Below are 27,760 nucleotides of genomic sequence, written 5' to 3'. Positions count from 1 at the left end.
ATGTCAATCAGCCAAAGGCTTGGTTGAAGATAAACATTTTTGCCTGGCACCCAGAGGTGTATTATGAAGGTGCCAGGCAAACCTTCCTGGGGAGAGCATTCGGTAAACATGGAGCCACTGCAGAAAAGGCCCCGATATCATGTTGCCACCCTATGGTCCTCTTGTGGAGGAAGGACATGAAGAAGGGCCTCAGAGGATAATCTCAAGATCCGGGTCAGTTCATATGGAGAGAGTTGGTCCTTGAGGTATTGTGGTCCTGAGCCCTTTATAGGTCTAAGGCATCACTTTGAACTGAGCCTGAAAACTAATTGGCGGCCAGTGTAGTCAACAGGAAGGCACTTTCTTCACTGTGCGCTTTTTGGTGCCTGCTAAAAACAATTTTGTTTAGAGAAGCCTATCCAGATGTGCCTCGGATTCGTATCAAGATCATTCTGTCATTTTTGAGACTGCATCCCAGTACAGCTTTCGCCACTCTTCTGTTGACTATGAGGGCCACTCCATTTCTTTTACGGGATATGGTGCTGGAGGAGACTCTTGAGAGTCCCATGGACTGCAAGAAGATCAAACCCATCCATTCTGAAGGAAATCAGCCCTGAGTGCTCACTGGAAGGACGGATCCTGAAGCTGAGGCTCCAATACTTTGGGCACCTCATGAGAAGAGAAGACTCCCTGGAAAAGACCCTGATGTTGGGAAAGATGGAGGGCACAAGGAGAAGGGGACGACAGAGGACGAGATGGTTGGACAGTGTTCTGGAAGCTACCAACATCTGCTTGACCAAACTGCGGGAGGCAGTGGAAGACAGGAGTGCCTGGCGTGCTCTGGTCCAGGGGGTCACGAAGAGTTGGACATGATTAAATGACTAAACAGCTAAACAACAACAACAACCCAGATATGTTAAAAGAAAATGGGAGAAGGGAGAAAATGGCATGCATGTGATAGAACTCAAAATGAAGCAGTAAACAGCTGGATTGCCATGATTTCAGTAAACGGGGAAGAAAATGAGCACATAGACAACACATTGTAATCAGTTGTAATTGCGAATATCCCAAGCCTGGGCAGATGGCTGTCGAGAGCACTCTTAAGTGCTGTTTAACAATCAACCACTCTTCCCCGGGGGCTCTGGGAACTGTAGCTCTGACTGGGGAAGAGGGGGCTTCCTAACAACTCTCATCTTAACAAACTACAATTCCCATTATTCTCTGGAGAAAGTCATGGCTGTTTAAAGTGGTATGGTGCTGGTTTAAATGCACAGTGCAGATGGGGCCTTGGTTGGAAAGGTACCACTCCTACTTTACGCCAGCTTTTGCTCTCCAGATGTTCTGAACAGATGTTCAGCCCAAAACATCTGGGGGGCCCAGGTTGATGAATCCTGTTCTATTTGTCTTACAACGAAAAGGATAAAACCTGCTCAACCTCACACTACCAAATCAATCACATCTGCCCAATTATTTTATCTTAAAGTGCAAAGTGCCTTAAAGTGGAAATATAAAATATAGTTAAAGGTAAAGGGACCCCTGACCATTAGGTCCACTCGTGGCCGACTCTGGGGTTGCGGCACTCATCTCGCTTTATTGGCTGAGGGAGCCGGCGTACAGCTTCCAGGTCATGTGGCCAGCATGACTAAGCCGCTTCTGGCAAACCAGAGCAGCGCACGGAAATGCCGTTTACCTTCCCGCCGGAGTGGTACCTCTTTATCTACTTGCACTTTGACGTGCTTTCAAACTGCTAGGTTGGCCGACCTTCTGATTGGCAAGTCCTAGGCTTTGTGGTTTAACCCACAGTGCCACCCGCGTCCTCAATATACCTCAATTATTGTCTACAGTGACTGGCAGCCTTCCCTTAAAAAGAAATTGTAAGATTCTAGTCCTTATGGAACTGAGCAAATAGGATAAGAAACTGCCTTAGTATGACAATTGGTGTATATAGCTGATGTATTGCCATTATTTATGTGTGTGTGTGTGTGTGTGTGTGTGTGTGTGTGTGTATACACACACACACACACACACGTATCTAATCTAATGCTAGTCCTGCGCTGAGTAGACCCATTCAGCCTAAGTCAGTAGTGTGCATTAACTTCAATGGCTTTACTCTGAGGAGGAGAACTGGATCTAACTATCTTATCTATATCTATATATATAACTATGTATATTACTTTATGTGAGTTTAAAGGAAAACAAAACAAAGCCTTGTTGCTGAGGCCCGGGAGAGGGAGAAATTGAAAACCAACGCTTCCCTCCTTCTCATTGGCTCAAATCATACGGCTCTGCCCGCCTTCCTCAAGCTCCCGTTGGTTGAGATGAGTGCTACAGGACCTACAAGCTCGCCGCCCACTTTCGAACGCCCAGACATCGAAGAAGCGTCACCGGGGCTCCCATTGGCCTTTTCCTCTTATGCGCCCCGCCCTTTCGAATGTTCCTGTGACATTGTCCGCTGGCCCGACGTTCCCATTGGCCGAGCGGTGGCTGGGGGAATTCTCTTGTTCGCATAGCCCCGCCTTTTGGAACGTCCCGACTCCCACGGAGCTTGTGTTGAGTTGGGAGGCGACGGGGCCGGAGGAGGTGAGTTCGGCGTCGCGGGTCAAGGCCGAGAGGGCAGAAGCGGGGCTTCGGGGGCTATAGACCGGTCTCTGCCCCTTGGCCTCCTATTTTTGGGGGGTGGTAGATGATGGGGGTCGTGTAAGATTTCTGGATCGCCCCATCTTACACCGGCCCATTTAGCCTAGTATTGCCTGCACTGACCGGCAGCGGCTCTCCAGGGTTTCAGGGAGGGAGGGATTTTAAGGGTTGGACCTGGGACTTTACGCCAAGCGTACAGAGCTATGCCCCTCCCTTAAAAATAATTGTAAGATTCCAGCCCCCATGGGACCAAATAGGAGTGTAGGAAGTAGCCTTCATATGGCCAGTGGTCTATCTAGCTCAGTATTGCCCACACGGACTGGCAGCAGTTCTCCAGGGTTTTAGGCAGGGAGTCTTTCCTAGCTGTACCAGGATTGAGCCTGAGATCTTCTGTGTACAAAATAGCTGCTCTACCCTTGAGCTACAGGCCTTTCTCCTTCAAATCTGTACTTTGAAGTAAAGCCTGTTGAACTCAATGGGGCTTACTCCCAGGTAAGTGGGTATACACACCAAATTTTAGTCTAAAATTCAAGTAATGCTTACTTACAAAGCTTGTACCTTCTATGAGTAGACCCCTTGATATTACCAGACATGACATACGTTTGGTCCATTAATGGTTGTACTCTGGGCTGCGGACACCCCATACCTTAAAGCCCATCTCTCCCTAAGGACCTTGTGAATTGTAGTTCAGGGTACCAGGTACTAGGAATTGCAGCTCTGTAAGGGGTAAACTACAATTCCCAGGATCATTTTATTCTGGATTGGTTTTACAGTAGTACCTCGGGTTACAGACGCTTCAGGTTACAGACTCCGCTAACCCAGAAATATTACCTCGGGTTAAGAACTTTGCTTCAGGATGAGAACAGAAATCGTGCTCTGGCGGCGCGGCAGCAGCAGGAGGCCCCATTAGCTAAAGTGGTGCTTCAGGTTAAGAACAGTTTCAGGTTAAGAACGGACCTCCAGAACAAATTAAGTACTTAACCCGAGGTACCACTGTATTTGAAGTTTTAATGTGTTGAAAATGGCTTTGAGATTTTTTTCTTTAAAATATAAAGCGCCATCGAAATGAAATGAATAATAATAATAATATCTCATGTAACAACAAAAAAGCGCCTAGACTTTCCATTGTGGCAACCATAATCTGGGTTTAAGGGCCATTTGGTGATTAATTTATATATCTGAGTTTCTTACACTCGCCGTCCAGTCTCGGCCACAAAGCATACTGAGATCTTCAGGCTACCTTGCATCTAGCTTGCATCTAGCTCTATCTGAGTGAGATTACTAATTTCGATCTGTTAAATTCAGGATTTAGGTCGCACTCATACTGCACATGTAAAGCACTTTGATACTGCTTTAAGCAGTCATGGCTTTCCCCAGGGAATCCTGGGAACTGTAGTTTGCTAAAGGTGATGCGAGTTATTAGGACACTCCCTCTTTCTCCCTTCACAGAGCTACAATTCCCAAAGTCCTCTGGGAAGAGGGGTTGATCGTGAAACCTCTCTGGGAACTGTAACTATGGGAAGGGAATAGAGGTCTCCTAACAACTCTTTAGGGACGTGGGTGGCGCTGTGGGTTAAACCACAGAGCCTAGGGCTTGCCGATAAGAAGGTCGGCAGTTCGAATCCCCTTGACGGGGTGAGCTCCCGTTGCTCGGTCCCTGCTCCTGCCCACCTAGCAGTTCCAAAGCACGTCAAAGTGCAAGTAGATAAATAGGTACCACTCCGGCGGGAAGATAAACGGCATTTTTGTGCACAGCTCTGGTTCGCCAGAAGCAGTTTAGTCATGCTGGCCACATGACCCAGAAGCTGTACGCCGGCTTCCTCGGCCAGTAAAGGGAGATGAGCACCGCAACCCCAGAGTCGGTCACGACTGGACCTAATGGTCAGGGGTCCCTTTACCTTTAACAACTCTTTGCACCCTTGGCAAACTACATCTCCCAGGATTCTTTAGGGGCAACCCTGACTTAGGGGGCTTAGAGGAGACCCCCCCAGAGCTACAATTCTCAATTTATTTCTCTATTGCATTTATATCCCACTTTCTCTCCCCCCCCCAAGAGTTCAAGGTGGTGTACATGATTCTCCCCCTCCTCCTTTACTACCCACAACAGCCCTGTGAGGTAGGCTTGGCTAAGAGGCAGTGACTGGTCCTAGTCTGATGCTGTAACCCAGGGGGCGGCAAAGTTTTTGTGGCTTCGGCCGGTTCATGGTCTCGCAGACGCTGCGGTGGGCTGGAGTGAGCACGAATGCGCAAATGCTATTTCCGGCGCTCCTTCTGGCCTGGAGGAGGCTTGCGTGGCTTCCTATTGCCTGCAGAGCTTCCTGCAGCCAATGGGAAGCCGGCCAGCATCGTGGAAGGCGGTCCCTGCTCTGCTCCGTGCTGGTTTAGCGTGGCGCACAGGAGACGACTGAGTGGGCAGCGGGGGGTCCATGGGCCGGTTAATCAACCCCCATGGGCCACTTGTGTCCCATGGGCCTTAGATTGCCAACCCCTGCTCTAACCACTACACCACAATGGCTTTTGCTGAAGAGGGATCGATTGTTAAACCACTCTGGGAATTAATGCTGTGCACCTCTGCCCCACATCTGGCAGAATCTGGCCAAGCATCATGAATGCTGGCATGTTGGAAAGGATCTCGGTCCTGTATACAGTGGTACCTCAGGTTACATACGCTTCAGGTTACATACGCTTCAGGTTACAGACTCTGCTAACCCAGAAATAGTGCTTCAGGATGAGAACAGAAATTGTGCTCCGGTGGTAGCAGGAGGCCCCATTAGCTAAAGTGGTGCTTCAGGTTAAGTACAGTTTCAGGTTAAGAACGGGCCTCTGGAACGAATTAAGTACTTAACCCGAGGTACCACTGTACCTGAAGGAGCGTCTCCACCCCCATCGTTCTGCCTAGACACTGAGGTCCAGCTCTGAGGGCCTTCTGGTGGTTCCCTCACTGTGAGAAGCCAAGGTACAGGGAACCGGGCAGAGGGCCTTCTTGGTAGTGGCGCCCACCCTGTGGAACACCCTCCAGATGTGAAGGAAATAAGCAGCTATCCTATCTTTAAAAGACATCTGAAGGCAGTTTTTAACACTTGATTGGGAGCCGCCCAGTGTGGCTGGGGAAGCTCAGCCAGATGGGCGGGGTATAAATAATAAATTATCATCATCATCATCATCATCTGCCCCAGTTTGGATCACGTTTCCATTTATTTGGACCACAGTCCATAAATGCTAAAAGCAGTGCAGGGTTATCAAGACAACCGCGGCCGAGAGAGGAACGCAATATACTTGCACACCGGTTGTGCCTTTTAAGGGTTTTGTGAAATCCATGAACAGTTGGAAGTAGTTCAAAAATAAATAAAGGCAGGAAACGTTGAATCTGAACTCCTCTTTAAGGACAGGGTGATCTGTTGCCCTCTAGACATTGTTGGACTGTAAATCCTGTCATTCCTGAGCATGGACCATGCAGGCTGGAGCTGATAGAAGTTGGAGGCAGCGGTGGTGTAGTGGTTAGTGTGCCAGGCTAGGGTTCAAATCCTGACTCAAAGTAAATAAATATGGCTGCCTTTTGATGGCGTAATATTTTATATAATCTTAGTTTTGGAGTCTGCCATTAAAATTGAGACACTGAATTCACCCAAGTCCCCCAAAGAGGAGAGATTTACCCCAATCACAGAATTCCTATTTGCTTGGAAATTTTGTTTGGCAAAATGAATGTCAGAGTATGAATCCCTGTGATGGAACCTGGGTGGCCTGAGGTGGAAAGATCCTGGGGTGCATAACAGACTTCTCACCTAGGTGAATTGAAAACTGCTTCCAGGTGACCAAACCAGGAAACACTGTTATTTTTTAAATTCTTCTCCACTCCTCTGTCTCCAGTTTAGACCACCAATGACTTTGTGCTGGTCTAGGCAGACTAAGAGGCTTTTCCTGTGGACTAGGAACTTTTGTGTGCCTCTTTGTAAAGCATACATACGAAGATGATTTCTTGCTCCTGCTCCCAATATTGCCTGGCAAAAATGGGATAAGCGTGTTCAACTAGGACTGCTAAGACCTGGGTTCAAGACGTTACTTGCTCAGCCAACGTTATGGTCAGGGATGGTGGGAAGCTATGGTCCCAAACATCTGGGTTGTTGATAAAGTTGGCTTAGAGGCAGAATTACGGTAATTTTCCCCCTTCCTCTTTTGATGACCATGGTCCGCGCAGCCAGGTGGCTGATAAGAGACGAGGCAAAAGTGAATCTGGCAATTTCAGTATTTGTTTTTCCAATCTTAAATCCACACATCTACATTTCCATTTCAGTTTGGGATATTTTTTAAGTCCTTATATAAACTCATCAACATTTTAGTTTGAATTATGACTATTTTTGTATGCGATTTTTGCCTGATAATGCATATTTTGCAAGTGATTTCCCTTGCTATAATGCTTGTTTGGAATATTGTATTTTTCCTAGTGGATGCACTTATTTTTATTTACTTAACAGGAGTTTGTTTATTTATTTATGCTATGTTGAAAATTTATATATCTCGCCTTTTCGCAATTCCCTCTGAATGGGATACGTCAAGTTCAGCAAAGACAATAATGAGCAAGCCTGTTTGAAAACTAAACATAAAATTCAGAAATGGCTTAAAATCTCTCCCGGAATAAAAAGTTAAGCACCAGAAGTATAACATTTCAATGTGGTGGTTAGGGTGTGGGCCTAACCTGGGAGAAACCTGGGTTCGAATCTCCACTCAGATCAGGTAGAGATATAAGGAACTAGACAGGTCCTTGAGGAACCCTGAACCCAAATTGTTAAGGGCATTGCAAATTAATGCAATTAATTTACCGTATTTTTCACTCCATAAGACGCACTTTTTTCCTCCTAAAAAGTAAGGGGAAATATCCACCCCCATCGTCTTACCCGGACACTGAGGTCCAGCGCTGAGGGCCTTCAGGTGGTTCCCTCACTGCGAGAAGCCAAGTTACAAGGAACCAGGCAGAGGGCCTTCTAGGTGGTGGCACCCACCCTGTGGAACGCCCTCCCACCAAATGTCAAAGAGAAGAACTACTGCCAGACTTTTAAAAGACATCTGAAGGCAGCCCTGTTTAGAGAAGCTTTTAATGTCTGATGTATTACTGTATTTCAATATTTTGTGGGAAGCTGCCCAGAGTGGCTGGGGAAGCCCAGCCAGATGGGTGGGGTATAAATAAATTATTATTATTATTATTAAGCGAATGCACTGGACGGCAGCGGGATCCCTTTTGAACCGGCCAGAGTCCTGGCACTATGCAGCAGGAGTCAGCAAACTTTTTCAGCAGGGGGCCGGTCCACTGTCCCTCAGACCTTGTTGAGGGCCGGACTATATTTTGAAAAAACAACAACAAACGAATTCCTATGCCCCACAAATAACCCAGAGATGCATTTTAAATAAAAATGCTCATTCTACTCATGTAAAAAAACGCTGATTCCTGGACCGTCCGTGGGCCGGATTTAGAAGGTGATTGGGCCGGATCCAGCCCCTGGGCCTTAGTTTGCCTACCCATGCTGTGCAGCTTTTGCAACAGCAGTAGCAGTCAATGCATTTCTGAGTCCGAAAGCTGCTCCTTCTCCCTCTGTTTGGGCAGGAGAAACATTACTGGAATCTGTCGGCCTCATGACTCACGTACAGCAACAGAGGCCAGGAAGTTCCCAGAATACGGTTTAGGATCTGCTGATCCGTAATCTGCCCTTTACAGTTCGAGCTCCAACAAGGAGAGGCTGGAAAAAAGATCTCTCCCCCTCCTCCCCCTGTTGTTTGGGTTCTTAGTTTTTAGATCTCTCCCCCCCCCCCACTTGCGGACAGGAGAAGGGGAATCCATTTCCTTTCCTGGCATGCCTGTTGAAGGCTAATTTTAAAAGCATTTAATGCTTTTTACAGAGATCAACTCTAGAGCCGGGGGTCATCATTGCAGCTTGACTTCTTTTCCTTTTTTCCAATTGAATTCCAGTAACAACTAAGGAGTTACGGAAAAGAAAACGAAATAAAAATTTGTTTTGTTTTAAGTAGTCACAACTGCTAATAAGGAAGTGTAGGATACAGCTTAGAGCAGGGGTAGGCAGCCTAAGGTCCGTGAGCTGGATGCGGCCCAGTCACCTTCTGAATCCGGCCCACGGACGGTCTAGGAATCAGCGTGTTTTGACATGAGTAGAATGTGTCCTTTTATTTAAAATGTATCTCTGGGTTATTTGTGGGGCCTGCTTGGTATTTTGACATGAGTAGCATGTGTCCTTTTATTTAAAATGCATCTCTGGGTTATTGTGGGGCATAGGAACCCCCCCCCCAAATAGTCAGGCCCCCCCACATGGTCTGAGGGACGGTAGATTGGCCCCCTGCTGAAAAAGGTTGCTTACCCCTGGTTTAGAGATTCACAGAGTTGACCAGGGTTCAAATTCCCCCAAGTTGGCCATGTGGTTTGCTTGGGCCAGTCTCCTCCTCTCAGCCCAGCCTACCTCACAGGGCTGTTGTGGGTATTAAATGAGGAGCTGGGCGAACCATGTCGGCTACCTTGAGCTCAGAGAAAAAGAGATAAATGCAATAAGGGAATAAATTTCAACAGGACTTCGTTGAACGTATCTCCATCGTTTTGCGCTGGTTAACAATCTCAACACAATTCCTCTCGGAGGGCTGTTTTGGTGTAGTGTAGGGGTGACTTATTATTATTTACAGTACAGTGACACCTCGGGTTACATACGCTTCAGGTTACATACGCTTCAGGTTACAGACTCCGCTACCTCGGGTTAAGTACTTTGCTTCAGGATGAGAACAGAAATCGTGCTGTGGCAGCAGGAGGCCCCATTAGCTAAAGTGGTGCTTCAGGTTAAGAACGGACCTCCGGAACAAATTAAGTACTTAACCTGAGGTACCATTGTATTAAGAATTTGATTTGGTAACTGCCCTTCACGCTTAGGTTCCAGAGTGGTTCAGCACAGTTTAAGATACAAACACTAACAACAGTTTAATCTCAATTGCAAGGATAGGGTGTGCCTTAACAATAGACACCTCAAGTGTCAGAGGCCATGAAAAAGAGATGCATGTCTTGTGCCCCATGAGTTTTTCATGACCCCCCTCCCAAAATGGTCTATTTATTTATTATTTTCTTTATTTTTTAAAATTTCCATATAAATTTATATTTATACACACACACACAAAACCTGTGTATGTATGTATGTATGTATGTATGTATGTATGTATGTATGTATATTTATATAATTGACTGCCCTACAACAATGCCATGAGGTCAAATAGTTTTTGTGCCCCTCTAAAATCCTCTCCATGTTTTTCCTTCTTTAAAAAAATGTCCCATTACCTGAACCCTTGGAGAGCTGCTGCCTGTCAGTGTAGACAGTACTGAGCTAGATAGAGCCATGGCCTGACTTGGTGCAAGGCCGCTTTCCTCTGTGCCTGCGATGCTCCTGGGGGGGGGGGGGGAGGAAATCAAACTTTGGTTGACACACCACACAGCTCCTATTTTTAGGCCCCACCTTGTTTCTGTGTCGTACGTTGTTTTAAACCAGTGGTGGGATGACCTAGAGGGGGGGGTGCTAAGAGGCAAGGGGGGCGCAGGGGCGCAGCTGAGGTGCCAAGGACTATCAAACTTTGAAAAGCTGGCATCACTGGATCATCAGTTTTGTTGAATAAACAAAATAGTTGTAACCGGATTTTGAGTAATTGTGCAATTAATTGTTCCTCTTTCAAGTTTTGTTGTGCTATTATCTTCCTTAGTGCGTTGTGGAAACCACTATTTTGAATAATGCTTTTTGTGCGTTTGTGAGTTTGTGGAACCAAGGGGAGCAGTGAACCCAAAAGTTTGAGTATCTCTGTTTTGAACTGTTTTCACATTGTGTTTTAACTATTGCGACCCACCCTGGCCCCTTCGGGTGAAGGGTGGATAATTAATAATAATAATATTATTAAATGGAACTCCTATTTGGGAACATCCCTGGTTTTTTTCTGGCCCACGTAGGACCAGTCTGGATAGTGGCCCTTGGTGAAGATTTGACGTTTTCATCCCCCAAAAGTGTTTGATTGGAGTTTCTACTGAAATGAGGCTGCATTTTAATGTAGAGGAATCCTATTCGGAATAAGGGGATTTCCCTTAAAAAAAGGGAAACGTTGACAGCTATGCGTCTAAATACAACAAACAAACAATACGAGCAACAAGCAGACCAGTATACAAGATAGCACTATAATTTTTAGTGCATAATATACATGGTTTAGTAACAAAATCAAATTGTGTGCACTTGTAAATTCTCTAATATATTTGAAATCAATTGAACACATGTCTGTCAATCAAAAGAACATTTGTTGAGAATAGCAATCCCTTTCTGTTTAAATTCAATATCGGTGGTAAACAAAGTAGGTGCCTTTTGCAGTCTCAAACCCCTGGGTATACGGAGTTAAGCTTGCAACACAGGGGCTTGTTGTTCTAATACAACAACAGCAATGGCTTTCAAAATGAGCGTTTGGGTTCCCTGCTGGTGCCCCTTGAAAAGGCTTCCCCCCTGCCAATGCCTTCGCTCCCTGTTCACTTTGGTTCCTAGCGCTCCTTCACTCTCTTTTCTTCCTCCTTGCAGGACGAACACTTCCTGGACCCTAATCCCTCGGGGTTCCCCAAAACCGGCAGGGAATGAAGAGGATGGTGGCAGTTTGAGGGGAATCCTCTGCTCACTTGCACGGTGGTTAAGCACAAGATTACGGGGCTTTGTGGGCTCAGCCCGGAGTTGGCCAAGAAGCCCTGCACCGGAGCGATGGCCGCCGAGTTGAGGCACGAGACGCAGCTGGAAGAGATGGTGTGGGAGCCTTATGCCCACGTGGTGGCTCTCCGCTCCGCCACGGGTTTGGAGGTGAAGCTGGGCTCTTTGGCTTTGCTACTGGTGGTGACCCTTTTGTGCGGGTTCCTTCCTCTGTGGGTCTTCCGGCGGCCGGGAGCCACAACCAGCTCGTCAGGTAAAAGAATGGCAAATTAATAATAAATAATAATAAATTTTTATTTATGCCCTGCCCTCCCCAGCCAGAGCCAGGCTCAGAGCGGCTAACACCAATAAAATCACAGTACAAACATAATAGGGGAAAAAAACCCAGTTTAAAATACAGGGGTACCTCGGGTTACAGACGCTTCAGGTTACAGACTCCGCTAACCCAGAAATAGTGCTTCAGGTTAAGAACTTTGCTTCAGGATGAGAACAGAAATCGTGCTCTGGCGGCACAGCGGCAGCGGGAGGCCCCATTAGCTAAAGTGGTGCTTCAGGTTAAGAACAGACCTCTGGAACGAATTAAGTACTTAACCCGAGGTACCACTGTATAGGTTAAAATGCAGGTTAAAGCATCCAGGATAGGTGGCCATCCAGCCTCTGCTTAGAAACCTCCAAGGAGTCCACAACCTCTCATGGGCAGCGATAGAAATAATAATAATAAATTTTATTTATATCCCGCCCTCCCCGGCCAGAGCCAGGCTCAGGGCAGTTAACACCAGTAAAATTACAGTAAAAGCATAATAGGGAGAAAAACACCAATTTAAAATACAGGTTAAAATGCAATTTAAAATGCAGCCTCATTTTAAACGTAGCCCATAGATCAAAACCATAAGGGGAGGGAAACATAAGGGTCAGACTGAGTCCAAACCAAAGGCCAGGCGGAACAGCTCTGTCTTGCAGGCCCTGCGGAAAGATGTCAAGTCCCGCAGGGCCTCTCTTGTGACAGAGCGTTCCACCAAGTCGGGGCCAGTACTGAAAAGGCCCTGGCCCTAGTTGAGACCAGTCTAACCACCTTGCAACCTGGGACCTCCAAAATGTTGTCATTTGTGGACCTTAAGGTCCTCTGCGGGGCATACCAGGAGAGGCGGTCCCGTAGGTACGTGGGTCCTAGGCCGCATAGTCAACAGTCATGGCTCCCTCTGAAGAACCCTGGGAAGTGTGGTTTGTTAAGGGTGCCGAGAGTACTTAGGAGACTTCCTTATTCCCCTTATTCCCACAGCGGTTTCACAATCGATCCCACTTCACCAGGGAACTTGGACCTGTAGCTCTGGGTGGGGAATTGGGGGTGTCTTCTACCGGCTCCCCCTTAACAAACTACGTTTCCCAAGAATCTTTGGGGAACCCATCATAGATTTGTAGGGGAATCTAGTCAAGGCCCCTGCAATTTAGGAATCTTTTTGTCCCAGCATGGAGCTTTAATCCATGACCATGAGATTAAGAGTCTCCTGATACTGTTTTAAAAGCATAACGCAAGATGTGGCCTTGTCAGATAGCTGTCGATTGCGGCTTTCCGTAGCCCGATATGAAGCAAGGCTAGGCTTGGCGATTTCAGACCAGCACTAAAATATTATTCTTCCCACTCGTCCCCTCACCCCATCTTTTCCTCTCTCCTCTTTCCTGCTCTGACGCTTCTTGCTCTCCCAACAGATTCCCGAAGGAAGGTTTTAAGCCTGGTGAGCTGTTTCGCTGGAGGTGTCTTCCTGGCTACGTGTCTCCTGGACTTGATCCCTGATTACCTTGCCGGTATTAATGAGGCCTTCAACAACTTGAGAGTCACGGTGAGCGAAGGCCCAGATTTTGCCACCAGTTTATGAGAAGGATTTATGTTGCGTTTAATCATCAAAACCGCTGAGTCGTTTACTGTTCGTCGTTAGGGCTGGGCAATACAGTGGTACCTCAGGTTACATACGCTTCAGGTTACAGACGCTTCAGGTTACAGACTCCGCTAACCCAGAAATAGTGCTTCAGGTTAAGAACTTTGCTTCAGGATGAGAACAGAAATCATGCGGTGGCAGCAGGAGGCCCCATTAGCTAAAGTGGTGCTTCAGGTTAAGAACAATTTCGGGTTAAGAATGGACCTCCGGAACGAATTAAGGACTTAACCCGAGGTACCAATGTACTTGGTTTTAACTTCATATCACCAGCTAAACATCGCGATATATTGATTTACAGATATATTGATTTCTAGAAAAAGAGGTGCTGGAACTCGCCATGAATCCCTCCCTCTTTCTGTTGGAATGGCAGTGGCACCCATCTGAGAGGTGCTGGAACTGAGTTCCCCCTGAAAAATAGCCCTGCCAATATATCATGATGTCTGAAATAGGATGAAACTAGGCTGAGGCACTGTCTGACTTCATAGCTTTTCCCACATAGTGATTTTGTATAGCGCTCTCTCTCTCTCTCTTACACACACACACACACACACACACACACACACACACAGAGGTCTGCTACACCTGCTCACTCCACACTCCAGCCCCACTTACCCAGAATTCTTTGCCCTTCCTCCTGCCCAGCCCCCTTTACGGCTCGCCCACCACCTTGCCAATCCACCCCCCCAAACTAGCCCCAAGCCCCTCTCCCCTTGTCCCACCCCCTTTCAAAGGAGGCAGGAAACCCTTCATTCAGCAGATTGCTCACCTCTGCCCCGGCCTGCCATTCCTGACGCTGCAGTTAGCACGGCTGCCTGTTGGCGGCCATGTGAACTGCAAAGCGTGACGACATTCTACATTTCCATGTATATAGGAGAGACGAGATGGAGGGGTGGGTGTCAAGCTTGTGTTAGAATTGTATGAATTTTCACAACCACCCCCCCGTTTCTGTCATGGCCCCAAAGCAACAAGTTCCCAAAAGCTGACGAGGGCGTTTTCACGGAAATCTGAACCCGAGGGTTGGACAAAAACCAAGACTATTTCCGGAAAATCTAAGCCAAATAAGTGATTGATTGTATTTCTATGCTGATTTTCATTCAAATGAATCCCAAAGAGGCTTGCCAACAAAAAATAACAATAGCCACATGATAGAACACCACAAGTCTTGTTCTATACATTTTAGGAAGTTTAGTTGGTGTTAGATACCATGTATACATCATTTTCATCACATTTTCTTTTAGGGCGCTGCAAGTTATTGCTGTGCTTTGAATGTTTGGCGTGAAAGTGCCCCCCATAGCAAACCTCTGCCTCTGACCCTGTGCTCACACCTTTCCCCTTCCTTCCCGCAGCTCCATTTCCCCCTGCAGGAGTTCATCTTGGCCATGGGCTTCTTCCTAGTCCTGGTCCTGGAGCAGATCGTCTTGGCCTACAAAGACCCGGTGGGATCCCTAGAAGAGACCCAGGCCCTCCTTGGCTCGGCCGCAAACCCCTCCGCCTCCATCCAGGACCAGAGCTGGCCCGATGGGCCGCTGGCGCACCAGCACGGCCGAGACCGCCCCCACGTCCATGTGGACTTCAACGCCCACTCAGCCATCCGCTCGGTCGTCCTCCTCCTGGCCCTTTCGCTGCATTCCGTCTTCGAGGGGCTGGCCGTGGGGCTGCAGGAGGAGGAGGCCCAGGCGCTGGAGATCTGCCTGGCTCTGCTGATCCACAAGGGCGTCATCGCCTTCAGCCTCAGCCTCAAGCTCCTGCAAGGGCAGCTGCGCCCCCGCGTGGTGGCCGCCTGCCTCGTCCTCTTCGCCATCATGTCCCCCCTGGGCATCGGGCTGGGCGTCGTGCTGACGGAGACCCCCCTGGCGGCCCTCCACCAGCTGTCGCGCTGCGTCCTCGAGGGCCTGGCCACCGGCACCTTTGTGTACATCACCTTTCTAGAGATCCTGCCCCACGAGCTCAACTCGTCCGAGCAGCGCATCCTCAAAGTCATCGTCCTCCTGGCAGGTTTCGCACTCGTCACCAGCATCCTGTTCATCAAGATCTGAGGAGGAGGAGCGTGGGTTGTGGGTGGGCGAAGAGATGCCCTCGATCTGTGTCCTAAACTCACTCGGGGATCCCTTCGGATCCAAACCGCGCAGGGCTTTGACTTTCAGAAACGCGAGGGAGGAGGCTGAACCCAAGGCAGGCAAGCAATAATTTTCACAGACATCCCCAAAGATCTCCCTCATGGGGCAAAAAATAGCAGAAAACAGAGACAGTCCAGTGACATGGAAGGGAGAGGGCGACAGCACACACACGCTATTCCTGGAAAAAAACCCACAAGCCTGTTTTTTTGTTTTGTTATCCCCTCCAGAAATTCATCCTACTCTGTTGATTTCCCCCTGCTGTGGGGTTCCAACATGTTAGAACCCAGGTCCAAAACTTGGGATAGACAGGCTTATCTCCTTTTTAAAGACTCTTCCCTCTTCCTCTGAAAATAGGAATGCTGTTTTAGACCTGCACTCTGACTGTTCCCACAATCTCAGGCCCCCTTTGGGCCCAGCTGTGCTCTAGGCCTGCTTGCCTGGGGCGCCTCTGCAGTTGGGCGCAAGGTCAGAGTGTCTGGTGGGCTGTTAAGTGCTTACGCTTTCTTGTGAGTACGTAGCTACGAAAATAAAACCATAGCCAAATTTGGCACGTGGGGATAGCTTGACAATCCTTCCCTGGGTTTTAAGAATTAAGCAGGTCTCAGAAACGGGCAGTTGGGCTGTATCTGTCACCCTCTGCATGCGGCAGCAGAGAGGAGAGTTCGAATTCTGCGCCCTGGAGGAATCACAACACAACCGCTTGTGCGATTGGAATATCGTTGCACCAGCTGGTCGCAAGGTCTTTCGTGCAACTGCGTTGTCACCACCCCTCCTTATGTGTTTCCTTGCACAACCACACCCCCTCTGGTGTGGTTGATATCTCAAAGTGATGTACCGGTACCCAGGGCTCTTGTACACAACCCTTTGCCATGTTTTACAAATCAGCGTGTGTGGCAGGGGGTCTCTCTCGTTTGTGCTTTTTAAACACAACAACAAACTGGTTTCTGGTGCCAAAATACTTCTCTGCCATCTCCACAGCTCGTTAACCGTCTTGCCTTAAAATGTTGGTGCCTTGACTGTTTCAAAAGGGCTCACCAACTGTGTGTGTTTGTGTGTATGTGTTTTGTACGGTGTGGTTGGTTGGGTTGAGCGAGTCAAACACTTTTAAATTTTGGTTGCCTCCTTTCCTTGACCAGCCCAAGCACTTTGGGAAGAACATTTCAGGGCCACCTTTGGGGGTTTTTTTGGAGGGGGACGACTCTTGCATTCCCTGTCTTAAGTGCCAAAGTTGTTTCTCTCACCTGCCCGGGGTGGGGTGGGGTAATTCTATGGGTTTTGCTCAAGTGGAAGTTGTGCAAAACGAGCGTTGCAGATCAATTGACGCAGACGCAGCTTTTATTGGGGGGAATGATCCTCTTCCATTGAAGCACGTGAGGCTGAGAGAGACAATGTAAAATAGCTGTGTTCATGCATCTGCTGTAAGCTTGCTTGATACAGAGAGAATCATCTAGGAGGTATCTTTCATTAAACTGACATGTTTTAGGAACAACCTGCTGGTGTCTGTATTTTTGAGTTGCGCGGAAGCATTTTGCCAGGCCAAAGTGCAGAACGTTGGTTGTGTGTCTGTGAATCTTGTTCTGTTAATCAGGGATGAGGAATCTTTGACCCTCTAGATGCACGTTTCTGGACTGCAACTTGTGTCAGGTCTAGTCAGGGATGACGCGTGTTGTATCCAGCAAGACCTTGCAAGCTGCAGGTTCCCTCTCCTTGTATTAACAGATGGTTAAACTCATGGACCTGGTGTAAACAGAACATAGACCTACGTTTGTTGCATGAGAAATTGGGCAAAAGACTCTTTCATTGCATTGGGTTAGACCAGTGTTTCCCAACCGGTGTTCCGCAGCACACGAGTGTGCTGTGAGACGTTGCCTCGTGTGCCGCGAGATGCCTGGAGGGAGGCGGGCGAGTCGGGCGGCGAGAGGCGGGGCGGCGGCGGCGAGGAGAGGCCGCGCCTCCTGCTGCTGCCTGGCGCTCCTCCTCGCAGCCGGCAGCGCTGCCTGGGCGCCTCCGCGCGACTCTGCCTCGCTGGGTTTGGTCTCCCAGCAGAGACGGGTCACACGCGCCCCTCCCTCCCTCCCTCAGCCTGCGCGGAGGGAGAGCCAGAGAGAGGCATCGCTCCTGCGCGGCGGGAGAGGGAGCAGCCGGAGCGATGCCCCAAACGAACGCATGGGACCGGAGGGGAAATCCTCTCCGAGGCGGATTGAGCGCAGCTGAGAGAAGCCTTTCGAGGAGCTGCCGTGTCCCCTGGAAACCCCCTTCCCAGCTCTGCCTCAGCCGCCGCCGCCTCAGTTGCCGCCGTCCCTCAGTCCCTCGCTCTGCTGCCTCCTCCCACCCCCAAAGCTTGGAGGTTCCCCAGCAAGGGGGAGGGAAAAAACTTTCACTTTTGTGCGTCCCTCCCGGCGTGACGCTGCGCGCTGACGTCACGGGGCGGGGCTTTAATGGTGGTGTGCCGCGAGATTTTTTTTCAGTAAACAGGTGTGCCGTTGCCCAAAAACGTTTGGGAAACACTGGGTTAGACTACCTGACCCTGGGGTGTGTGTGTGTGGGTGTCTATGATTTTATGTTAACCAGCAATTGTGAATTTCCATAGGGGTCTGCCCCTATTGAATTTCAGCACCGGCTCATTTTTGGCCTAGTATAAGGACACGGGTGGCGCTGTGGTCTAAACCACTGAGCCTCTTGGGCTTGCAGATCAGAAGGTCGGCGGTTCGAATCCCCGCGACAGGGTGAGCTCCCGTTGCTCGGTCCCTGCTCCTGCCAACCTAGCAGTTTGAAAGCACGTCAAAGTACAAGTAGATAAATAGGTACCGCTCCGGCGGGAAGGTAAATGGCATTTCTGTGCGCTGTTCTGGTTCACCAGAAGCGGCTTAGTCATGCTGGCCACATGACCTGGAAGCTGTACGCCGCTCCCTCGGCCAATAAAGCGAGATGAGCGTTGCAACCCCAGAGTCAGCCACGACTGGACCTAATGGTCAGGGGTCCCTTTACCTTTACCTTTCAGGGCCCCAAGATCTGGAATTCTCACAAGTGTGGAACTGCAGCTACGGGCCTTTGCAGGGACCAGTTGAGATGACTGCGGACAAAGAACGACGGAGAAGTTGGACTCAGAACAAATTTCCCCAGCCATAAAATAGGTTATGTTTTCATTTAAAAGTGGGACTTCAGTGATCAGACCACCTCCCTTGGTTGCATTAAGGCGTTTGCGAATGCTCGGTACCGATCGCTTGTTGACTTGAGCTGCTTTTGTTCTTAAACCGTTTCCTGTCTCTGGGAGGCTGGCAGGCACTTGAGACGCCCACGACCCAAGCCGTTTACGCTGGCTGGAAAATACTCGGGGGCGGCGAGTGGAAACGAAAGCAGCTTCGATATCCAGAGCGGTTTTTAAACGGAAGTTCAGCATACAGTTTCTTAACTTGGCATATAGCAGTCGCCGTCCAGTTTTTTCAAAATTTCCACCCCTCTGGACCCTCCTTTCCATGTGCACAGCACTGCAAGGGATTTGGGAAGGGTGCGAAACAGATGTCTCGTGGGACATGCCTTGAAAATGCCCTCCCCTTCCCTGTGGCTGTTTTTTTGGGAAGATGACGGCCCGGCTCCATCAGGCCTCCTCTCCATTCAGAAGAGCATCAAATCTCAGAATCATAGAGTTGGAAGAGGTCCTCAAAGGCCATCTAGTTGAACCCCCTGGAATGCAGGAATATCAACTAAAGCAGCCAGGACATGTGGCCATCCAGCCTCTGCTTAGAAACCTGCAACCTCTCATGGGCAGCGACAGAAATAATAATAATAATAATAATAATAATAATAATAATAATAATAATAATAATAAAATTTTATTTATACCCTGGCCAGAGCTGGGCTCAGGGTGGCTAACACCAGTAAAATTACAGTAAAAACATAATTAGGGGAAAAACATAATTTAAAATACAGGTTAAAATGCAATCTAAAATGCAGCATCATTTTAAAAGTAGCCCATAGATCAAGACCATAAGGGGAGGGAAACATAAGGGTCAGACTGAGTCCAAACCAAAGGCCAGGCGGAACAGCTCTGTCTTGCCGGCCCTGCGGAAAGATGTCAAGTCCCGCAGGGCCCTAGTCTCTTGTGACAGAGCGTTCCACCAAGTCGGGGCCAGTACTGAAAAGGCCCTGGCCCTAGTTGAGACCAGTCTAACCACCTTGTGACTTGGGACCTCCAAGGTGTTGTCATTTGTGGACCTTAAGGTCCTCTGCAGAGCATACCAGGAGAGGCGGTACCTCTGAGAAACGAAAGCGAGGTGCTAAATGGCACCTTAAACCTGGAATATCTAGGCACACTTTTTAATAACAAGAACACAAAGCTGAAAACGAATGAACTGCAGCTAAAATATTGCATTCACTTTTCACATTGTCCAGGGGATCCCAAACTTTTTTCAAAGAGGGCCAGATTTGATGAAGTGAACATGTGTGAAATATACTGCCACGGGGGCCGGATTAAATTGACTGGCAGGCCGGATTAGGCCCCTGAAATGGACTTTGGACATGCCTGGTCTAGTCCTTCCCTTGCCCACTCCCCCTAATATTCTTAAGAGGGTCTCTTCTCCAGTCTTCAGAGTAGTTAGAAGTGGGGAGGCAAGAAAAGCTCCTCTCCTTCCATTCTGCAATTTTAAATCTGAAATCTTAGGCGCAGCACTGTGCCCAAAGCTCGGAAACTGCTCATGCGAATGACGCTCCCTGTCGCAAAATGCGCCTAGAACAATGGGAGTTTCGAACACTGTTCATGGGAGTCTATATTCCACTGTCAAACAGCTCTTAGTGTCAGCCCTTCCTGAAGTTGAGTGAGAATCTCTTTCCTTGTAACTTGAACGTTGGCTGAAGTCCTGTCCTCCAGAGCAGAAGCTTGTTCCGTGGGATTTTTAATCTCAGCATCGTGGTTTGGAGTCCCACATGGGGCGAAAGATTCCTACGTTGCAGCGGGTTGGACTAGATGACCCTCGAGGTCCCTTTCCAATTCCATGATTATAGGACTGTCACCAAAGGAGAGCTGAGAAGGAGAGTTCGTTCCGTCAGCTTTCCCAAAAGAGCTGCTGCATCAGGCCACCTCCTAACCCTGAACAGTAGAAGCTGACCTTCATAAGAACAACTGTTTGAGCACTGGTGCCCAAGTTTGATAATTCTTGTTTTGTTTAAAAAATTTAAGCTTGCAGGGCCAGGACTGTTTTGTTATAATAGGTTGTACGCCTTTCTGGGGAGCCTTTCTGGCTGAAGAACAGCTTACAAGTACTCAGAAGAAATAAAATGGGGTTGACCCATCTCCCGGGGAAGGAATCCCCATTTTAAGTTTCTGAGGAACGCTGTGGATCTGCCAAGAGGCCGTTTCCAAAGCCGCATTTACGATACCCAGCAAAGAGGCTGGCTCTTTGGTTGGGTTTGACCTGCGAAGAATGGGATGGGTTGGGTGGCTTGCAGCAATGATTTTGCCATTGGCTGAGCACCACCAGTTTGCTGCTTTGACGTTCTTTCTTTGCGGCAGTTTTTTGGGGTTTTTTTTCCTACGCAGAGGGTCTCGATGAAAGGATGTGGGCGGCGGAATCCTTCCTTCGCACGGAGCCCTCGGAATAAATGCTCCCTTGCATTCCTTTCTCGCCAGATGAAAACACGGATGGGGCTGACCGTGCCAAATTGCTTAATGAGATGGGAATGGAGCGGCCCAAATAAAAGGCGTTTTACTCCACCCATTCTGTGTGTGTGTGTTTGTCTGTTTCTCCCATGCTGCCTTCATTAAAACGCAGCTTTCTTCTGTGAAATTTCTGTTGAATCCGTGGACTTGGCAGTGAGAAAGCAGAACGGCCTGTAATGGAGTGAACGGGTTGGGGGGTGCTAAAATCTCATCTAGGGAAGAAATTGAAGGGTTGTAGCCAATGGTTATCCTACAAGTCAAATGAGTGGACTCGACTACACCATGTGTGTTATATCGTAAAATCAGAAGGGACGCCATGGGTCATCTTGGCAATCCAACCTGCTTAAAAAAAAGTTTAAAGCAGTGTCATGTCACTTTAAAGGCAGGGCTACCCACGTCTCCCAAAATTGGGCACTGTACAGTGGTACCTTGGGTTAAGTACTTAATTTGTTCCGGAGCTCCGTTCTTAACCTGAAACTGTTCTTAATCTGAAGCACCACTTTAGCTAATGGGGGCTTCCCGCTGCCGCCACGCCACTGGAGCATGATTTCTGTTCTCATCCTGAAGCAAAGTTCTTAACCCGAGGTAATATTTCTGGGTTAGCAGAGTCTGTAACCTGAAGTGTATGTAACCTGAAGCGTATGTAACCCAAGGTACCACTGTACTGTATTTTGCTGTAAATGTTAGGATAACCTCTTGCAGTGTTACAGTTTTGTGGGTTCCCTGGGAAGGGGGGGGGGGTTACTTGTTAAACCACACTGGGAATTGCAGCCCTAAAAACACTCAGCACCCACAGCAAACTACAATTCCCAGGATTCTTTGGCGGAAGGCATGACAGTGGTACCGTACAGATGGTGCCTTGGTCATGTCTACTAATTTCAGTGGGACTACAGAGCCTTGGACTTGCCGATCGGAAGGTTGGCGGTTCAAATCCCAGCGACGGGGTGAGCTCCCGTTGTGCGGTCCCTGCTCCTGCCAACCTAGCAGTTTGAAAGCATGTCAAAGTGCAAGTAGATAAATAGGTACCGCTCCGGTGGGAAGGTAAATGGCGTTTCCGTGCGCTGCTCTGGTTCGCCAGAAGCAGCTTAGTTATGCTGGCCACATGACCCGGAAGCTGTACACCGGCTCCATCGACCAATAAAGCGAGATGAACGCCGCAACCCCAGAGTCTGTCACGACTGGACCTAATGCTCAGGGGTCCCTTTACCTTTTACTCTGGGTAGGACTAACACTAGAGAAAATGCTGTAGGTCCACTTAGCTGGATCCAACCCTTGTTACGCAGGGGTGAATGTGGAATTCGTTTTTGGCGTAGAACTGGACATCTCTGAACACTGTGCCACCCATTTGTGTTATAGTACGACTCGTGCAACACTTTGGCGACTAATATACACACCATAATTACCAAAATAATTATACATTCTTTATCAATCTTCTGAGACAAGTGCAAAGCCACAGAGAGTTGCGAACTACCCAACCGAAGATGAACTTATGATGTCTGATTTCAGTGGATTTTTCATGTGCTTATCCATTTGTGTTATGGCTTTCTGTTTTGTTAAACAAAAACAAAGAGCTGAAGTTCCCAGTCCTTAAGATTTTGGGAAGTATGTTTAGGCTCCAGCATGCAGGAAATTGAACAGGGGCCCTGAAGTGGCGCTTCAGAACTCATCTGAGCTCCTTGTTCCTGATCCGCTTCCCAACAAATGGTAGAACAAAGTATGTTTTTTTGCTTTGATGAAAATCTATCTCATTCTGGGAGTGGGGGCATAGCCATTGAGTGGGATGGCATAGGGTTTGGTTCCCTCGGCTGTATGCAAGAGTCCAAACTGGCTGTGACGACGCAGGTGGTTGAATGCATTTCTTCAATTTCTTTATATATATAAATAAAAATGATTTTTGTACACCAAGGCTTGTTTCTGATTGAGGCAGCTGGTTTGGCCACTGGGAAAGCAGGAGGCTGGACTGAGATGGGCTTGATCCTGCAGCAAGGGTCTTCTGGGTGCCCACTTTCCTCTTCACAACAATCCTGCGTGGTAGACCTAAGCTGGGAGACGCTGACCAGCCCCCAAACTTCCCTGGGAGTTTTCCAAATGGCCAAGGAAGGGTTTTGGCAGCATGTCCTGCCTGCTGCTCCTCTGCACAGGCCGTCCTGTCCTCCTCCTGCTCTTTCCTAGGTCGTCTGCCGCACAATCAGATACGTGCCTTGTTTGGTTTGCAATGTTCCAGTTCGTGTACTCTCTGGCGCGTCCTGGCCTTGGGGCAGATGCTGTTCCTGCCGTCCCTGGCTTTTCGGCTGCTCTCGCCTCTGCAAGCAGGATCTCTGCTGATCCCCTTTGCCTTTGCAATCTGCTCGTTTTCCAGCTTCCCTTTGAACGAAATCCCCTCTGGTTTTTAATCCTTTAATGCTGTTTGCAAAACCGCGGTTCGAGCACGTTTCTACGAGGTTCCTCCCCCCCCCCCCCGCTTTATATAAAGTTCTGCCTGGGTGGGGAACCTCAGGCCCGGTGAGCCACGGGCGGCCCTCCGAGCCTTTCTATCTGGCCCTTGGAATCTTTCCCAGGCCACACCCCCTCTTCCTAAGCCACGCCCCTCACTGGCCCTACTTTCTATCTCAAAGTGTGTTTGCCTGGCAAGGAGGTGTCCTCAAAATCTGGTCTTACCTCTTGTACAGAAAAGTAAGATTTTTTTTCATGCCAAAATGCTTTGCTTTACACTTGTTGAAGTCATCTCTGATGAAGGAACAGAAAGCAATAGTGCCTTAAGGGTGATGTGGCTTCCTATGTGGGTGGACTTTGACATTTCAGTTTCACTCTGCCTTATATTCATCTATATGTATCTACAAGCGATACAGAACAACAGCCACAATGCTCTGTATGGTGCCCTCGTGATGTGAGACTACAACTCCCATCAGCGCCCTCAGGATCTTCAGGGATAAGCGCTTTAAAGTAATATTTGTGAGCCACCCCAAAAACTCTAGAAAAAGCGAACTCCAAAACTTGGTGATACTTCTGAAGCTGGATGTTGTACTTTTCTGTTCTCTTAAAAAAAAAAAAAACTTGTGACGCTGATTGGTCCTAATATAGGTATTGCCCACCTGTGGATTTAGGTAAGTTAAGTGTCTAGAATTGCAGCCAGTGTTAGAAACTCAGATTTATAAGCTAGGCACCAAATCGCGCCTTAGCTCTAGGTTACAGTTGTCACAGCGAAATGTCTATTTGCCAGGGTGATGGACTATATGACACTGGGGTCCTTTACAATGCAACCAATGCTTGACTATCGCTTGCTCTTACATTTCATTTGTCCCAGCATGCAAGAAAAAGCAGCACACACAATGGAAATGGAATTAACCATGGACTAAGGCAGAGGTTTTTAAACTGTGGTTACCAACCTGGTGCCCAAAAATCTTGCAACTGGACCTGCCTGTGGAATTTCGAACACTGATTGCAGCCTGTGTCTATAAGTCTCTACTTATTGTTTGGTGCTTGTTTCGTTAGATGGTTATAATGAAGTGAAAAAAATAAAATAAAACCAATTATTTAAGAAAAACGCACTTTGCACATGCTCAGCGGCACGCGTTATGGAAATAGACCTCACAAATGTAATCAGTGATAATAATTTATATACCGCTTACACGCCCAAAGGAGCTTCTAAATCGGCTTACGGGTTTAAAATCAATACCATTACGTTTCTAACCCCGCACCAAATTAAAGTATGCGCCAGTCTCCCCAAAGCAGAGTCCGCGCAGGGCACGGCGGGAGAGGTAGTTCCCGCTGCCCCTGCTTAGACCGGCGCCTTATGGACGAGGACTCCACCTCCCGTCGTCCCTTGCGGCGGAGCGTTCTCATCCCTCTCATTGCTCGCGCGGGGCGCGCCGGGAGCCGTAGTCTCGCCGCCTTTCCTCGGCCGCGCGCGCCCCATGTCGGCGAGGCAAGTAAACAAACTCGCTTTCCCGTCGTGCCCCGCGGCCGAGCTCACAGAGGGAGGGAAGGCCGCGGCCCCGCCGCTCCTCTCACGGGCCAGGGAGGGTTGTGAGGAGGAGGAGGAGGCGGCGGCGGCGGCGGACCAAGATGGCGGCGTCGGGCTCCGGGGCCGCGGCGGCTACGGGAGCCGGACCGGGCTCCTCCTCGTCGTCGTCGGGCGGCGCTGCGGCCGCGGGGGGCGTCGTGGTTGCGTCGGCCGCGGCAGCCGCCGCCGCGGCGTCCAACCCCCGCAAGTTCAGCGAGAAGATTGCGCTGCAGAAGCAGCGGCAGGCCGAGGAGACGGCGGCCTTCGAGGAGGTGATGATGGAGCTGGGCACCACACGGGTAAGGAGGACGACGACGAGGAGGGAGGACGGGACGGGGGACGGGGAAGGCGAGGTCGAAAGGCCGCCTCGCCGCCCGCCTGCCCCTCGGCCGGTCCGTCCCTGAGGGGGCGCTGCGGAGGAATGGGGGAACCGACTTCCGGTGAGGGGCAGATATAGGGGGGTAGCGACATCCGGTCTTGGGGGTGGGAGAACGGGGTGGGAAGGGAGCCAATGACGGGGCGCCGACTTGGGAAGGGGAGGGCGTGGATTGGTTGAGGTCCTGGGGTACAGCATCAGTTAAGGATGGGTGTGGAGGGGGGAACCGGGGTGGTGGGGAGCCAATGACAGAGTTGGAGGGCGTGGATTGGACTAGGCGGGTGTGAGGTCATGGGGGGCATCCTCAGTTGAAGATGGGCGTGTGAGATAAGGTGGTGCTGATGATGTTGGGTCTCTTGGAGGAAGAGATGTTGAGTCTTAAGGGCTTAAATGGGTGAAAGGGAGAGGTAGTGGGGGGCTTGTTTTGGGGTCATGGGGGGTCATAAAGGGAGGGGGTGCTTAGAGAAGATGGTGGCAGCTGTAAGGATGTGAATTGGCGGACACACTCTGTTGGGTGCTGTCTTATTTATCTATTTTCTAATAGATAAATGAGAGGGACGCGGGTGGCGCTGTGGGTTAAACCACAGAGCCTAGGACTTGCCGATCAGAAGGTCGGCGGTTTGAATCCCCGTGACGGGGTGAGCTCCCGTTGCTCAGTCCCTGCTCCTGCCAACCTAGCAGTTCGAAAGCACGCCAGTGCAAGTAGATAAATAGGTACCGCTCCGGCGGGAAGGTAAACAGCGTTTCCGTGAGCTGCTCTGGTTCGCCAGAAGCAGCTTAGTCATGCTGGCCACATGACCCGGAAGCTGTACGCCGGCTCCCTCAGCCAATAAAGCGAGATGAGCACCACAACCCCAGAGTCGGTCACAACTGGACCTAATGGTCAGAGTTCCCTTTACCTTTTTAAGCGATAAATACATGGGTCTCTTCCTCCACAATAACCCTGTGAGTTAGGTTAGGCTGAGAGGCAGTGACAGGCCCAAAATGACACAGTGAGCTTCATGGCCAAGTGGGGATTCGAACCCTGGTCTCCCAAGTCCTAGTCTAACCCCTGCACCAAACTCCTTGCCTCAGGTCCACCAACAGCATGCCACCCACCCACCCTCTGGAAGGTTACCCACTATATTCCTTATAGTATATTCTCTTGTATTACAATTTGAATTCTGTGGAATTCTCCAGTTCATTGCCCAATCGATGGAGTTCTGTGGAATTCAAATTGCAATTCGATAAAATTCATAAGAAATACTATTAAGGAATCATCCAGCATAGCACATTACGATTGCAGCAACAGGCAGGAAAACCATTACGTGGTCTGCTGAGACCCTGAGCCATTTTTAAGTGGTCTGCTGGGATGAAATGTTTGGGAATGGCTGGCTTAGGATGTAAATGAGGGTGGAACTGTCTGTAGGAGAGCAATGGCTTGAGAGTTGGCTGTGAATGAATCAGGTTATGGAGGGACCTTATCTAGAGGTATGGCCTAGTGTATTTGAGGTGGGTGTCATTAGTGGGCTACTGCAGTGTAGGGGACTTGTGGAAGAGTAGTATTCTCAGGACTGAGGGTTCCCATTTCCCCCAAGATCAATGTTAGAACTGATGAGACCATTGTGGAAGCACACTGTTTAGGGAAGGGTGGGGGGGTCATTGAAACACTCGCATAAGGAAAAGCAAGGGAGAAGGAGAATAGGGAGAGTTTGGTCTGATTGGGTAATGGCATGGAGCCCTCCATAGAGGAGGAATCTGGGGGAGGGATGTACTGTAATAGGGGAGTTGGGCTTGATGGGGACACCGCTGTGTTTTACAGTACATAGAATGCTTAACTGCTGAAATCAGCCACAGATTTTGATGAGCATCAGTGCAAATCTTCCCCACAGACTGGAACATAGGAAGCTGCCATCCACTGAATCAAACCATTGATAAATCTTTCTTAGTGTTGACTACCCTGCCTGGTAGCAGCTGCCCAGGATTTCAAACAGAGTTCTCTTCCAGTCCTACCTGGAGATGCCAGAGATTGAACCTGCAAAGCAGATGTCCCTTCCCTTGGATAGGGCAGACTGGTCTATCTAACATGGGCAGAGAGGGCACTTGGGATATAAAGTGTGCACAGGTGTGTTAACCATGAATTGCCATTCACAGAGGGCTTAGGTCAGACCTAAGCAGCATAGTGAGAACAAGCTTCAGGCCTTGCTGGCAGAAGGGGGATTTGATGCCAGTATCTCTGGGTTACTCAGAAATCTCTCCCATCCTCAGTCTTTTAACAACTGAATATCCTAAGCTGAACATGTCAAAAGTGGCTCTTATACATTGAGTAGAGACTCTCTGGTCTTCTGGATACTGCCTCATCAGCCCCACCCAG

The 27,760-nt window shown here is 49.0% G+C and overlaps 2 protein-coding genes across 2 annotated transcripts in view; both read left to right on the top strand.

The window, feature by feature from the left end:
* Window positions 1–2,411: 2,411 nt before the first annotated feature.
* SLC39A1 (solute carrier family 39 member 1) lies at window positions 2,412–16,861 on the top strand. The gene is made up of 4 exons (XM_081891850.1): window positions 2,412–2,559; window positions 11,202–11,574; window positions 13,029–13,159; window positions 14,602–16,861. Exons 2-4 carry the CDS (start codon window positions 11,376–11,378, stop codon window positions 15,289–15,291), a joined length of 1,020 nt encoding a protein of 339 aa, XP_081747976.1. The 5' UTR covers window positions 2,412–2,559; window positions 11,202–11,375; the 3' UTR covers window positions 15,292–16,861.
* A 7,695-nt stretch (window positions 16,862–24,556) lies between these two features.
* The window catches only part of CRTC2 (CREB regulated transcription coactivator 2), a 37,941-nt gene continuing 34,737 nt past the window's right edge, over window positions 24,557–27,760 (top strand). The window contains exon 1 of the mRNA XM_081891447.1: window positions 24,557–25,330. Coding sequence (XP_081747573.1) covers window positions 25,094–25,330 — 237 coding nt within the window. The 5' untranslated portion in view covers window positions 24,557–25,093. The remainder of the gene's footprint in view (window positions 25,331–27,760) is intronic.

This window comes from Podarcis melisellensis, assembly GCF_964234715.1.
Source record: "Podarcis melisellensis genome assembly, chromosome: 16".
Classification (NCBI taxonomy): Eukaryota; Metazoa; Chordata; class Lepidosauria; order Squamata; family Lacertidae; genus Podarcis; species Podarcis melisellensis.
The sequence above is the reverse complement of the archived record's forward strand: the minus strand, read 5'-3'. Positions and strand labels throughout refer to the sequence as shown.

Excerpts from the sequence above, each read along its gene's own strand:
- SLC39A1 (XM_081891850.1), top strand. The coding sequence starts at position 11,376 with ATGGCCGCCGAGTTGAGGCACGAGACGCAGCTGGAAGAGATGGTGTGG. Across the intron at positions 11,575-13,028 it reads AGCCACAACCAGCTCGTCAG|ATTCCCGAAGGAAGGTTTTA; the intron begins GTAAAAGAATGG and ends CTCTCCCAACAG. Across the intron at positions 13,160-14,601 it reads TCAACAACTTGAGAGTCACG|CTCCATTTCCCCCTGCAGGA; the intron begins GTGAGCGAAGGC and ends TCCTTCCCGCAG.